The sequence below is a fragment of the Rhinopithecus roxellana genome, chromosome 10 (genome assembly GCF_007565055.1).
Source record: "Rhinopithecus roxellana isolate Shanxi Qingling chromosome 10, ASM756505v1, whole genome shotgun sequence".
NCBI classification, from domain to species: Eukaryota; Metazoa; Chordata; class Mammalia; order Primates; family Cercopithecidae; genus Rhinopithecus; species Rhinopithecus roxellana.
The window spans coordinates 70,326,726-70,338,855 of NC_044558.1; the positions used below are offsets into that span (position 1 = coordinate 70,326,726).

Genomic DNA, 12,130 nt, shown 5'->3' on the forward strand with positions numbered 1-12,130 from the left:
TTTACGCCATTCTCCTGCCTCAGTCTCCCGAGTAGCTGGGACTACAGGCGCTGCCACCTCGCCCGGCTAGTTTTTTGTAGTTTTTAGTAGAGACGGAGTTTCACTGCGTTAGCCAGGATGGTCTCGATCTCCTGACCTCGTGATCCGTCCGTCTCGGCCTCCCAAAGTGCTGGGATTACAGGCTTGAGCCACCGCGCCCGGCCATACAATGTGATTTCTAAACCAATTACTACATGGAAATGGGTTTCCATAAAGTCACCAAAGACAATGGTGATGCTAATCCAATGATTAAAGCACTTGATTCTTTTTGACTACTCCCTCTTGGGAAACACTTTCTTTCCTCATTTTCAGGGACTCCACACTCTGCAGGTTTTCACCTTACCTTTCTCTGTATGTGTACTTCCTTAGATTCCTTTTTGTGATCATCTCTTCTATTTGGCCATTAAGTCTTAGGGTTCCTCAAGACTTAATCTTGTGACCTTTTCTTAATCTATATCTCCCCTCAAGTGAATACAGTCACTTCAATTATCACCTGTATGCAAGTAATATACACATTTATATCTTCAGCTCAAACCATCAGCTCCCAATCTGTATATCACACTAACATCTCTACTACTATATCTTAAAAAAACCTTAATTACAACATGTACAAAGGAGAATTCACATTTTCTAACCATCTGTCTAACCCCAACCTAACCAGGTCTTTTTTTGGTCCTTTCTACATAAGTGAATCACACCACAATCATTCCAGAATGCAAGTCTGGATGCCATTATTCCGGGAGTCATTCGTGATACTTCCCTCTTCCTGAACCCCTGCATAGCCAAGGTATCAACAAGCTTTGCCATTTTAATCTTTCTAATCTGCTCACCTCTCTTCATATGAACTGCCACCTATGATAGACTACTAACTGCTTCTTCTTATAAACTGTTCTCTACACTAGAGTCAAAATCGTTTTTGCAAAACTTAAATATGATGCCACATTCCTACTTAAAAATTTCAACGGCATCTCGTTACACTTGAGATAAAACTAAAAGCCTTACCTTGGCACATTAGGTCCTATAGGACTTAGCTTCCTACACTTCTCTGTAGTTTTATCTTCAATCCACCACCCCATAACTTTCTGCATCTCAGTCATACTGCATTTATTCATTGTTTCTTTTTCAGACAGAGTCTTGCTTTATTACCCAGGTTGGAGAGCAGTGGCATGATCATAGCTCACTTCAACCTTGAACTCCTGGGCTCAAGCATCCTCCCTCCTCAGCCACCCCAGCATCTGGAAGTGTAGGCATGCATTACCAGGTTTGACTAATTTTTTTGTAGAGATGAGGTCTTGCTATGTTGTCCACGGAACATAATCAGGTCTGCAACTCCTGGCCTCAAATGATCCTACTGTCTTGGCTCCCATAGCATATTTCATTTCTTGTAACTCATCATGCTCCCATATTTTCTCTCACCACTGGTCTTACAAATGCAGTTCCTTCTGCCTAGAATGTTCTTTTCCCCATCATCTATTCTACAGTTACCCTCAAATTGTGCCTACTTATTTCCTGCCTATTCTTTGAATCTCTGCTTAAATATCACTTTCTTGGAAAATCTTCTTTATATTAATCCTATATACTATACTATATTATATATAATATATATGTGTGTACTGTTATTATTTTGTGATTTGATTGATGTTGAGCTCTATATATTAATATGTTACTTATAGTAGGTAAATATTTAACTAGATAAATACACAAGAAAGAAAGAGAACTGAAAAGTACTCATGAAGGATGAAGGTGATTCAGAAAAGAATGGTGATCCATAAACTAAGAAAACAACTAATTTCCATAAGGCAAAAGGGTCAAGAAGAACAGAATAAACCACTATTAAAACAACTAAAAAAGGTCAAGTAGGATGAGTACTGGAAGATTATAGATGTCCTTATTGAGAAGAGCTTTCATGGAGTGATGGGAAAAAGTCCAGGTGCTCTAGGTTAAGACATGCATGTGAATAGTGAATAGAGTGACAGCAAATTATTCTTTAAAGACAGCTTTCCAAGTTTTTAAACAGTAGCATTTACCTTTTAATATCTCTATGAATATGATGATTTTCATGTAGAAAATTGATGCCATTAGCTGCACCCTGAGCAATCTTGCATCTCATGTGCCAAGAAAGTGGTGGAGTACCATCCTTGTAAAGAAATAAACCAAATTAAAAACTAGAAAGAATAATAAAAAATCTACAGAAACTAGATAACACAGAATATTTTTCTAGGCAACAACTGAAGATGATGCTATATCAATAATAATTTAGGACTACATTTTTAAGTTATTAAAAATAATCTCCAAATAAGCTCAAATGGGTGTTTACATTTCTTATTTGAAGATAAAAATATATAAAAGCATCTTCCTAGTATAGTCTTGACTGAATTTTATATTTAGGATTACCACCTAATAAAATGGTAACCCAGTTGTTGACATATCAACTGTATAATTTTCATAGAGCAGGAAAAATATGAAAGCGAATTTGGTTTAAATAATCCAGTAACAAAATGAATATTAATACTCCAGCATATAAACAAAAAGCCAAACAATCTGATGAACAAATAGCTTACCAAGCAAGAGAGTCTGTCTAGTAATGAACCATTAGGCATGTAAACATACACTAAGCAGAGGTCATCTCCATCACTTGAGAAACCAAGTAGTTCTACTAAGTTTTCATGTTGACACCTGTGACAAACAATTTTTCATGCAAAATTATTATAATAAATACTTATATAGTCAGTTGCAGGTTGGAAGTTATTCAAAGTTTTAATAGAAAAAAATAGTATGTTATATAACATTTCTAACATGATGTTTATGTTTATGTATGTTTATTGTAACTATTTATAATTTTCTGCAAATAGTTGTTAATATTAAACAACATTAGAAGTAAAATCTGGGTCCCGGAGAAGGATGGCCGAATAGGAATAGCTCCGGTCTCCAGCTCCCAGCACGGGCGACACAGAAGACGGGTAATTTCTGCATTTTCAACTGAGGTATCGGGTTCATCTCACTGGGGAGTGCCAGACAATAGGTGCTGGTCAGCTGGTGCAGCCCGATCAGCCAGAGCTGAAGCAGGGTGAGGCATCGCTTCACCTGGGAAGTGCAAGGGGGAAGGGAATCCCTTTTCCTAGCCAGGGGAACTGAGACACACAACACCTGGAAAATCGGGTAACTCCCATCCCAATACTGCGCTTTACCAAGGGTCTTAGCAAACGGCACACCAGGAGATTATATCCCACATCTGGCCGGGAGGGTCCCATGCACACGGAGCCTCCCTCATTGCTAGCACAGCACTCTGAGATCTAATTGCGGAGGTTCGGGGAGGGGCACCCACCATTGCTGAGGCTTAAGTAGGTAAACAAAGCCGCCCGGAAGCTCGAACTGGGTGGAACCCACAGCAGCTCAAGGAGGCCTGCCTGTCTCTGTAGACTCCACCTCTGGGGACAGGGCACAGCTAAACAGAAAGTAGCAGAAAGCTCTGCAGATACAAATGACCCTGTCTGACAGCTTTGAAGAGAGCAGTGGATCTCCCAACAAGGAGGCTGAGATCTGAGAATGGACAGACTGCCCGCTCAAGTGGGTCCCTGACCCCTGAGTAGCCTAACTGGGAGACATCCCCCACGAGGTGCAGACTGACACCCCACACCTCACATGGCGGGGTACACCCCTGAGACGAAGCTTCCAGAGCAAGAATCAGACAGGATCACTCGCTATTCAGCAATATTCTATCTTCTGCAGCCTCCACTGCTGATACCCAGGCAAACACGGTCCGGAGTAGACCTCAGTCTCCAACAGACCTACAGCTGAGGGTCCTGACTGTTAGAAGGAAAACTAACAAACAGAAAGGACACCCACACCAAAACCCCATCAGTACGTCACCATCATCAAAGACCAAAGGCAGATAAAACCACAAAGATGGGGAAAAAGCAGGGCAGAAAAGCCGGAAATTCAAAAAATAAGAGCGCATCTCCCCCTCCAAAGGAACGCAGCTCATCGCCAACAACGGATCAAAGCTGGACGGAGAATGACTTTGACGAGTTGAGAGAAGAAGGCTTCAGTCCATCAAATTTCTCAGAGCTAAAGGAGGAATTACGTACTCAGCACAAAGAAACTAAAAATCTTGGGAAAAGAATGGAAGAATGGATAACTAGAATAATCAATTCAGAGAAGGCCATAAACGAACTGACAGAGATAAAAACCATGACACAAGAAATACGTGACAAATGCACAAGCTTCAGTAACCGACTCGATCAACTGGAAGAAAGAGTATCAGCGATTGAGGATCAAATGAATGAAATGAAGCGAGAAGAGAAACCAAAAGAAAAAAGAGGAAAAAGAAATGAACAAAGCCTTCAAGAAGTATGGGATTATGTGAAAAGACCAAATCTATATCTGACTGGGGTGCCTGAAAGTGAGGAGGAAAATGGAACCAAGTTGAAAAACACTCTGTAGGATATCATCCAGGAGAACCTCCCCAACCTAGTAAGGCAGGCCAACATTCAAATTCAGGAAATACAGAGAACACCACAAAGATACTCCTCGAGAAGAGCAACTCCAAGACACATAACTGTCAGATTCACCAAAGCTGAAATAAAAGAAAAAATGTTAAGGGCAGCCAGAGAGAAAGGTCAGGTTACACACAAAGGGAAGCCCATCAGACTAACAGCAGATCTCTCGGCAGAAACTCTACAAGCCAGAAGAGAGTGGGGGCCAATATTCAACATTCTTAAAGAAAAGAATGTTCAACCCAGAAATTCATATCCAGCCAAACTAAGTTTCATAAGTGAAGGAGAAATAAAATCCTTTACAGACAAGCAAATGCTTAGAGATTTTGTCACCACCAGGCCTGCCCTACAACAGACCCTGAAGGAATCACTAAATATGGAAAGGAACAACCAGTACCAGCCATTGCAAAAACATGCCAAAATGTAAAGACCATCGAGGCTAGGAAGAAACTGCATCAACTAACAAGCAAAATGACCAGCTAATATCACAATGACAGGATCAAGTTCACACATAACAATATTAACCTTAAATGTAAATGGACTAAATGGTCCAATTAAAAGACACAGACTGGCAAATTGGATAGAGTCAAGACCCATCAGTTTGCTGTATTCAGGAGACCCATCTCACATGCAGAGACACACATAGGCTCAAAATAAAGGGATGGAGGAAGATCTACCAAGCAAATGGAAAACAAGAAAAAGCAGGGGTTGCAATACTAGTCTCTAATAAAACAGACTTTAAACCATCAAAGATCAAAAGAGACAAAGAAGGCCATTACACAATGGTAAAGGGATCAATTCAACAGGAAGAGCTAACTATCCTAAATATATATGCGCCCAATACAGGAGCACCCAGATTCATAAAGCAAGTCCTTAGAGACATACAAAGAGACTTAGACTCCCATACGATAATAATGGGAGACTTCCACACTCCACTGTCAACATTAGACAGATCAACGAGACAGAAAGTTAACAAGAATATCCAGGAATTGAACTCAACTCTGCACCAAGCAGACCTAATGGACATCTACAGAACTCTCCACCCCAAATCAACAGAATATACATTCTTCTCAGCACCACATTGCACTTATTCCAAAATTGACCACATAGTTGGAAGTAAAGCACTCCTCAGCAAATGGAAAAGAGCAAAAATTATAACAAACTATCTCTGAGACCACAGTGCAATCAAACTGGAACTCAGGACTAAGAAACTCAATCAAAACCGCTCAACTACATGGAAACTGAACAACCCACTCCTGAATGACTAATAGGTACATAACGAAATGAAGGCAGAAATAAAGATGTTCTTTGAAACCAATGAGAACAAAGATACAACATACCAGAATCTCTGGGACACATTTAAAGCAGTGTGTAGAGGGAAATTTATAGCACTAAATGCCCACAAGAGAAAGCTGGAAAGATCTAAAATTGACAGCCTAACATGACAATTAAAAGAACTAGAGAAGCAAGAGCAAGCACATTCAAAAGCTAGCAGAAGGCAAGAAATAACTAAGATCAGAGCAGAACTGAAGGAGACAGAGACACAAAAAACTCTCCAAAAAATCAGTGAATCCAGGAGCTGGTTTTTTGAAAAGATCAACAAAACTGACAGACCGCTAGCAAGACTAATAAAGAAGAAAAGAGAGAGGAATCAAATAGACGCAATAAAAAATGATAAAGGGGATATCACCACCGACCCCACAGAAATACAAACTACCATCAGAGAATACTATAAACACCTCTACGTAAATCAACTAGAAAATCTAGAAGAAATGGATAATTTCCTGGACACTTACACTCTCCCAAGACTAAACCAGGAAGAAGTTGAATCCCTGAATAGACCAATAGCAGGCTCTGAAATTGAGGCAATAATTAATAGCCTACCAACCAAAAAGAGTCCAGGACAAGACGAATTCACAGTCGAATTCTACCAGAGGTACAAGGAGGAGCTGGTACCATTCCTTCTGAAACTATTCCAATCAATAGAAAAAGAGGGAATCCTCCCTAACTCATTTTATGAGGCTGAAATCATCCTGATACCAAAGCCTGGCAGAGACACAACAAAAAAAGAGATTTTAGACCAATATCCCTGATAAACATCAATGCAAAAATCCTCAATAAAATACTGGCAAACAGGATCCAGCAGCACATCAAAAAGCTTATCCACCATGATCAAGTGGGCTTCATCTCTGGGAGGCAAGGCTGGCTCAACACACGCAAATCAATAAACATAATCCAGCATATAAACAAGAACCAAAGACGAAAACCACATGATTATCTCAATAGATGCAGAAAAGGCTTTTGACAAAATTCAACAGCCCTTCATGTGAAAAACCCTCAATAAATTCTGTATTGATGGAACGTATCTCAAAATAATAAGAGGAATTTATGACAAACCAACAGCCAATATCATACTGAATGGGCAAAAACTGGAAGCATTCCCTTTGAAAACTGGCACAAGACAGGGATGCCCTCTCTCACCACTCCTATTCAACATAGTGTTGGAAGTTCTGGCTAGGGCAATCAGGCAAGAGAAAGAAATCAAGGGTATTCAATTAGGAAAAGAAGAAGTCCAATTGTCCCTGTTTGCAGATGACATGATTGTATATTTAGAAAACCCCATCATCTCAGCCCAAAATCTCCTTAAGCTGATAAGCAACTTTAGCAAAGTCTCAGGATACGAAATCAATGTGCGAAAATCACAAGCATTCTTATACACCAGTAACAGACAAACAGAGAGCCAAATCATGAATGAACTTCCATTCACAATTGCTTCAAAGAGAATAAAATACCTAGGAATCCAACTTACAAGGGATGTAAAGGACCTCTTCAAGGAGAACTACAAACCACTGCTCAGTGAAATCAAAGAGGACACAAACAAATGGAAGAACATACCATGCTCATGGATAGGAAGAATCAATATCGTGAAAATGGTCATACTGCCCAAGGTAATTTATAGATTCAATGCCATCCCCATCAAGCTACCAATGACTTTCTTCACAGAATTGGAAAAAACTGTTTTAAAGTTCATATGCAACCAAAAAAGAGCCTGCATTGCCAAGACAATCCTAAGTCAAAAGAACAAAGGTGGAGGGATCATGCTACCTGACTTCAAACTATACTACAAGGCTACAATAACCAAAACAGTATGGTACTGGTACCAAAACAGAGATATAGACCAATGGAACAGAACAGAGTCCTCAGAAATAATACCACACATCTACAGCCATCTGATCTTTGACAAACCTGAGAGAAACAAGAAATGGGGAAAGGATTCCCTACTTAATAAATGGTGCTGGGAAAATTGGCTAGCCAAAAGTAGAAAGCTGAAACTGGATCCTTTCCTTACTCCTTATATGAAGATTAATTCAAGATGGATTAGAGACTTAAATGTTAGACCTAATACCATAAAAACCCTAGAAGAAAACCTAGGTAATACCATTCAGGACATAGGCATGGGCACGGACTTCATGTCTAAAACACCAAAAGCAATGCCAACAAAAGCCAAACTTGACAAATGGGATTTAATTAAACTAAAGAGCTTCGGCACAGCAAAAGAAACTACCATCAGAGTGAACAGGCAACCTACAGAATGGGAGAAAAGTTTTGTAATCTACTCATCTGACAAAGGGCTATGATCCAGAACCTACAAAGAACTCAAACAAATTTACAAGAAAAAACAAACAACCCCATCAAAAAGTGGGCAAAGGATATGAATAGACACTTCTCAAAAGAAGACATTCATACAGCCAACAGACTGATGAAAAAATGCTTATCATCACTAGCCATCAGAGAAATGCAAATCAAAACCACAATGAGATACTATCTCACACCAGTTAGAATGGCAATCATTAAAAAGTCAGGAAACAACAGGTGTTGGAGAGGATGTGGAGAAACAGGAACACTTTTACACTGTTGGTGGGATTGTAAACTAGTTCAACCATTGTGGAAAACAGTATGGCGACTCCTCAAGGATCTAGAACTAGAAATACCATTTGACCCAGCCATCCCATTACTGGATATATACCCAAAGGATTATAAATCATGCTGCTATAAAGACACATGCACACATATGTTTACTGCGGCACTATTCACAATAGCAAAGACTTGGAATCAACCCAAATGTCCATCAGTGACAGACTGGATTAAGAAAATGTTTCACATATACGCCATGGAATACAATGCAGCCATAAAAAAGGATGAGTTTGTGTCCTTTTTTAGGGACATGGATGCAGCTGGAAACCATCATTCTCAGCAAACTATCGCAAGAACAGAAAACCAAACACCGCATGTTCTGACTCATAGGTGGGAACTAACCAATGAGACCGTTTGGACTCGGGAAGGGGAACATCACACACCCGGGTCTATTATGGCGGGGGGGAGGGATGGCACTGGGAGTTATACCTGATGTAAATGATGAGTTGATGGGTGCAGCACACCAACATGGCACAAGTATACGTATGTAACAAACCTGCATGTTGTTCACATGTACCCTAGAACTTAAAGTATAATAAAAAAAAAAAAACTAGAAGTAACATATCACTGTCCTCACTTAAATTCTAAATAGATCTAGTATGATATTTATGCCTGTAATAATTTATGCGTTAAATGTTTAACCCAACTTGAAAGGCTAAAATGAAGAACTACTTAATAATTCTGTAAAGGTTAATAAAAGTAAAGACAACATTAACATAAAAAAAAAAATAAGTAAAATCTATTTTCTTTTCTTTTTTTTTTTTTCTGGAGACAGGGTCTAACTTTGTTGCCCAGGCTGGAGTGCAGTGGTGCAATCATAGCTCACTGTGGCCTCGACCATCTGGACTCAAGTGATCCTTCTGCGTCATCCTCCCAAGTAGCTTGGACTACTGGTACATACCACACTCAGCTACTTTTTAAACTTTTTTGTAGAGATGAGGTCTCACCATGTGTTTCCCAGGCTGGTCTCAAACTGCTGGCCTCAAGCGATCCTACCACCTTGGCCTCCGAAAGTATTGGGATTACAGGCATGAGCCACTACACCTGGCCAAACCTTTCTATTTTACAGTGAAAGCTAAATAATTCAGATTATTAGAACTTGTGATAAGTTTGGTTAAGGACTAGGCTGATGTTCACTTTCTTTAGCCCAATATTCAGTGATGGCACAAATAAATTTCAAGAAGTCCATTGAATTTTTATGCTAATACTGTCAAGAATTTTCTAACAAACTCAAAGCACTGATTTACAGACATGATCTTGAATCACATCTAATTTACATGTTTTTGATCTTTAATCACACTGGATTATTTATAACCTAATTTGAGTGTCTTTATGTACTTGAGAATAATAAAACTAAAGAGACCTACGATATAATAAAGTGGCAGGCATCTGTGGTAAGATGAAAGAACACAGGGCTCAGAGTTATACATCCTAAATTTAAAGTCTAGCTCTGCCCCCTCCTGGATACCTGACCTATTGCAAGTTAACAGCCTTACTGAGCCTCAGCTCCCTTATCAGCTAAATGCAGAAAATAGTACCTATTATGTAATATGGATGCTGAGACAATTAAATGAGAAAATGTAAACATGACAGCCTAGAAACGTATCTGGCACATGATAAGTGTTTTATTATTTAAGTGCTTATTCATTTTGTTCATTCAAAATTATCCACAATTCTAGCAGTTCATTATATCAAATATGACTTCTTCTATTCTCATAAATATTTTAAGAAGCGCAAATTAAAGCAATAAGTGTTCCATTTTCCACCAAATTGGCATATTTTAAACATGAGTAGTTAACATTTGCTGAGTTTATACTATATACGAGGCATTGTGGCAAGTGATTTACCTGCTTTATTTAATCCTCACAATAACTTAAGTAAGTACTATTATCCTATTTTATAGATGAGAAAATTAACGAATAGAAAGTTAAGAAACTTGGCCAAGATCATTCTGCTAGTAAGGTCCAGAGATTGGCACTTACTAAAAAATAGTAATAATAAGCTGGGCGTGGTGGCTCACGCCTGTCATCCCAGCACTTTGGGAGGCCGAAGTAGGTGGATCACGAGGTCAGAAGATCAACACCATCCTGGCTAACATGGTGAAACGCCGTCTCTGCTAAAAATACAAAACGAAATTAGCCGGGCTTGGTGGCGAGCGCCTGTAGTCCCAGCTACTCAGGAGGCTGAGGCAGGAGAATGGTGTGAACCCGGGACAGCGAGCTTGCAGTGAGCCGAGATTGCTCCACTGCACTCCAGCCTGGGCGACAGAGCCAGATTCCATCTAAAAAAAAAAAAAAAAAAAAAACCAAACAAAAAAAAAACGTAATGATATTAAATGAAGATAAGGAACCAGTAAAGTTTGAAATTGTAATGCACTGCTGGTAGTAATATAAATTTATTTATTTATTTATTTATTTATTTATTTATTTTTGAGATGGAGTCTCACTTTCTCCCCCAGGCTGGAGTGCAGTGGCACGATCTGGCTCACCGCAAGCTCCGCTTCCTACGTTCACGCCATTCTCCTGCCTCAGCCTCCCGAATACCTGGGACTACAGGCGCCCGCCACCTCGCCTGGCTAGTTTTTCGTATTTTTAGTAGAGACGGGGTTTCACCGTGTTAGCCAGGATGGTCTCGATCTGCTGACCTTGTGATCCGCCCGCCTCGGCCTCCCAAAGTGCTGGGATTACAGACGTGAGCCACCACGCCCGGCGCTGGTAGTAATACAAATTACTGAAACCTATCTCAAAAGCCATTTGAATGTTTGAATGTGTATTTAGAAAGTCTTTAAAAAGTTCATGCATTCCGACCCAGTAATTCTTTTTCTAGGACTTTACCCTAGATGATAAAGTAAGTATAACTGCATTTAAAGATTTATGTGCAAAGAACTTTAAAGAAGCTTTATTTTTAATACTGAAAATTAGAAACAAACATAGCTATGGTTAAATAAAATATGATTCTCACATATTCTAGAATGCTGTACAATAATTTAAAATGTTTTCAAATTATTTTTAATGACATGGGAAAATACTACACACACATCATGAAGCAAGTATATAAAAATATTAGCAGTGGTTATCTCTGAGTGATGTATTTGAGAGATGGTTTGTATTATTATTATTAAGTTCCAGGACACATGTACAGAACGTGCAGGTTTGTTAAATATGTAAACATGTGCCATAGTAGTTTGCTGCACCTATCAACCCATCACCTAGGTATTAAGCACTGCATGCATATGGTTTTGTATATTTTAAAAATATTTTCCTGTATTTTCCAGATTATCTACTGTGAACAAGTTAATTTTAGAACTGCACAGTAGGGGTAGAAGTGGAGAAAACAAATCCTAAAAACAAAAAGTTTGATCTTTTTTCAGTGTGTATCATTTTTACCGTGCATAAGTCAATTCTAGTCTATTCTTCTTACTTGAGGTTAAGTAACTATGATTGGTGATTTACAGCAGTGGGTTTAATGGGTATAATTTGGTAAATCCCATTAGGATTCAGATCAAAAGTTCAGGCTCTGCAATCAAACAGATCTGGATTTCAATCCCCTCTCTAACACTTACTGGCTACGTGATCTTGGACAAGCTATTTAATGTTTCTAAATCTCAGTTAACAAACAAA

At 39.1% G+C, this 12,130-nt stretch overlaps 1 protein-coding gene across 3 annotated transcripts in view; it reads right to left on the reverse strand.

Moving 5' to 3' along the window:
• Window positions 1–12,130, reverse strand: part of IRAK4 (interleukin 1 receptor associated kinase 4) — a 37,288-nt gene that overhangs the window by 6,713 nt on the left and 18,445 nt on the right. For all 3 annotated transcript variants that reach the window (XM_030938425.1, XM_010382401.2, XM_030938426.1), the window contains 2 exons: window positions 2,601–2,715; window positions 2,067–2,176 (listed from right to left, as the gene is read on the reverse strand). In XM_030938425.1, the coding sequence (XP_030794285.1) occupies window positions 2,067–2,176; window positions 2,601–2,715 (225 nt within the window). The remainder of the gene's footprint in view (window positions 1–2,066; window positions 2,177–2,600; window positions 2,716–12,130) is intronic.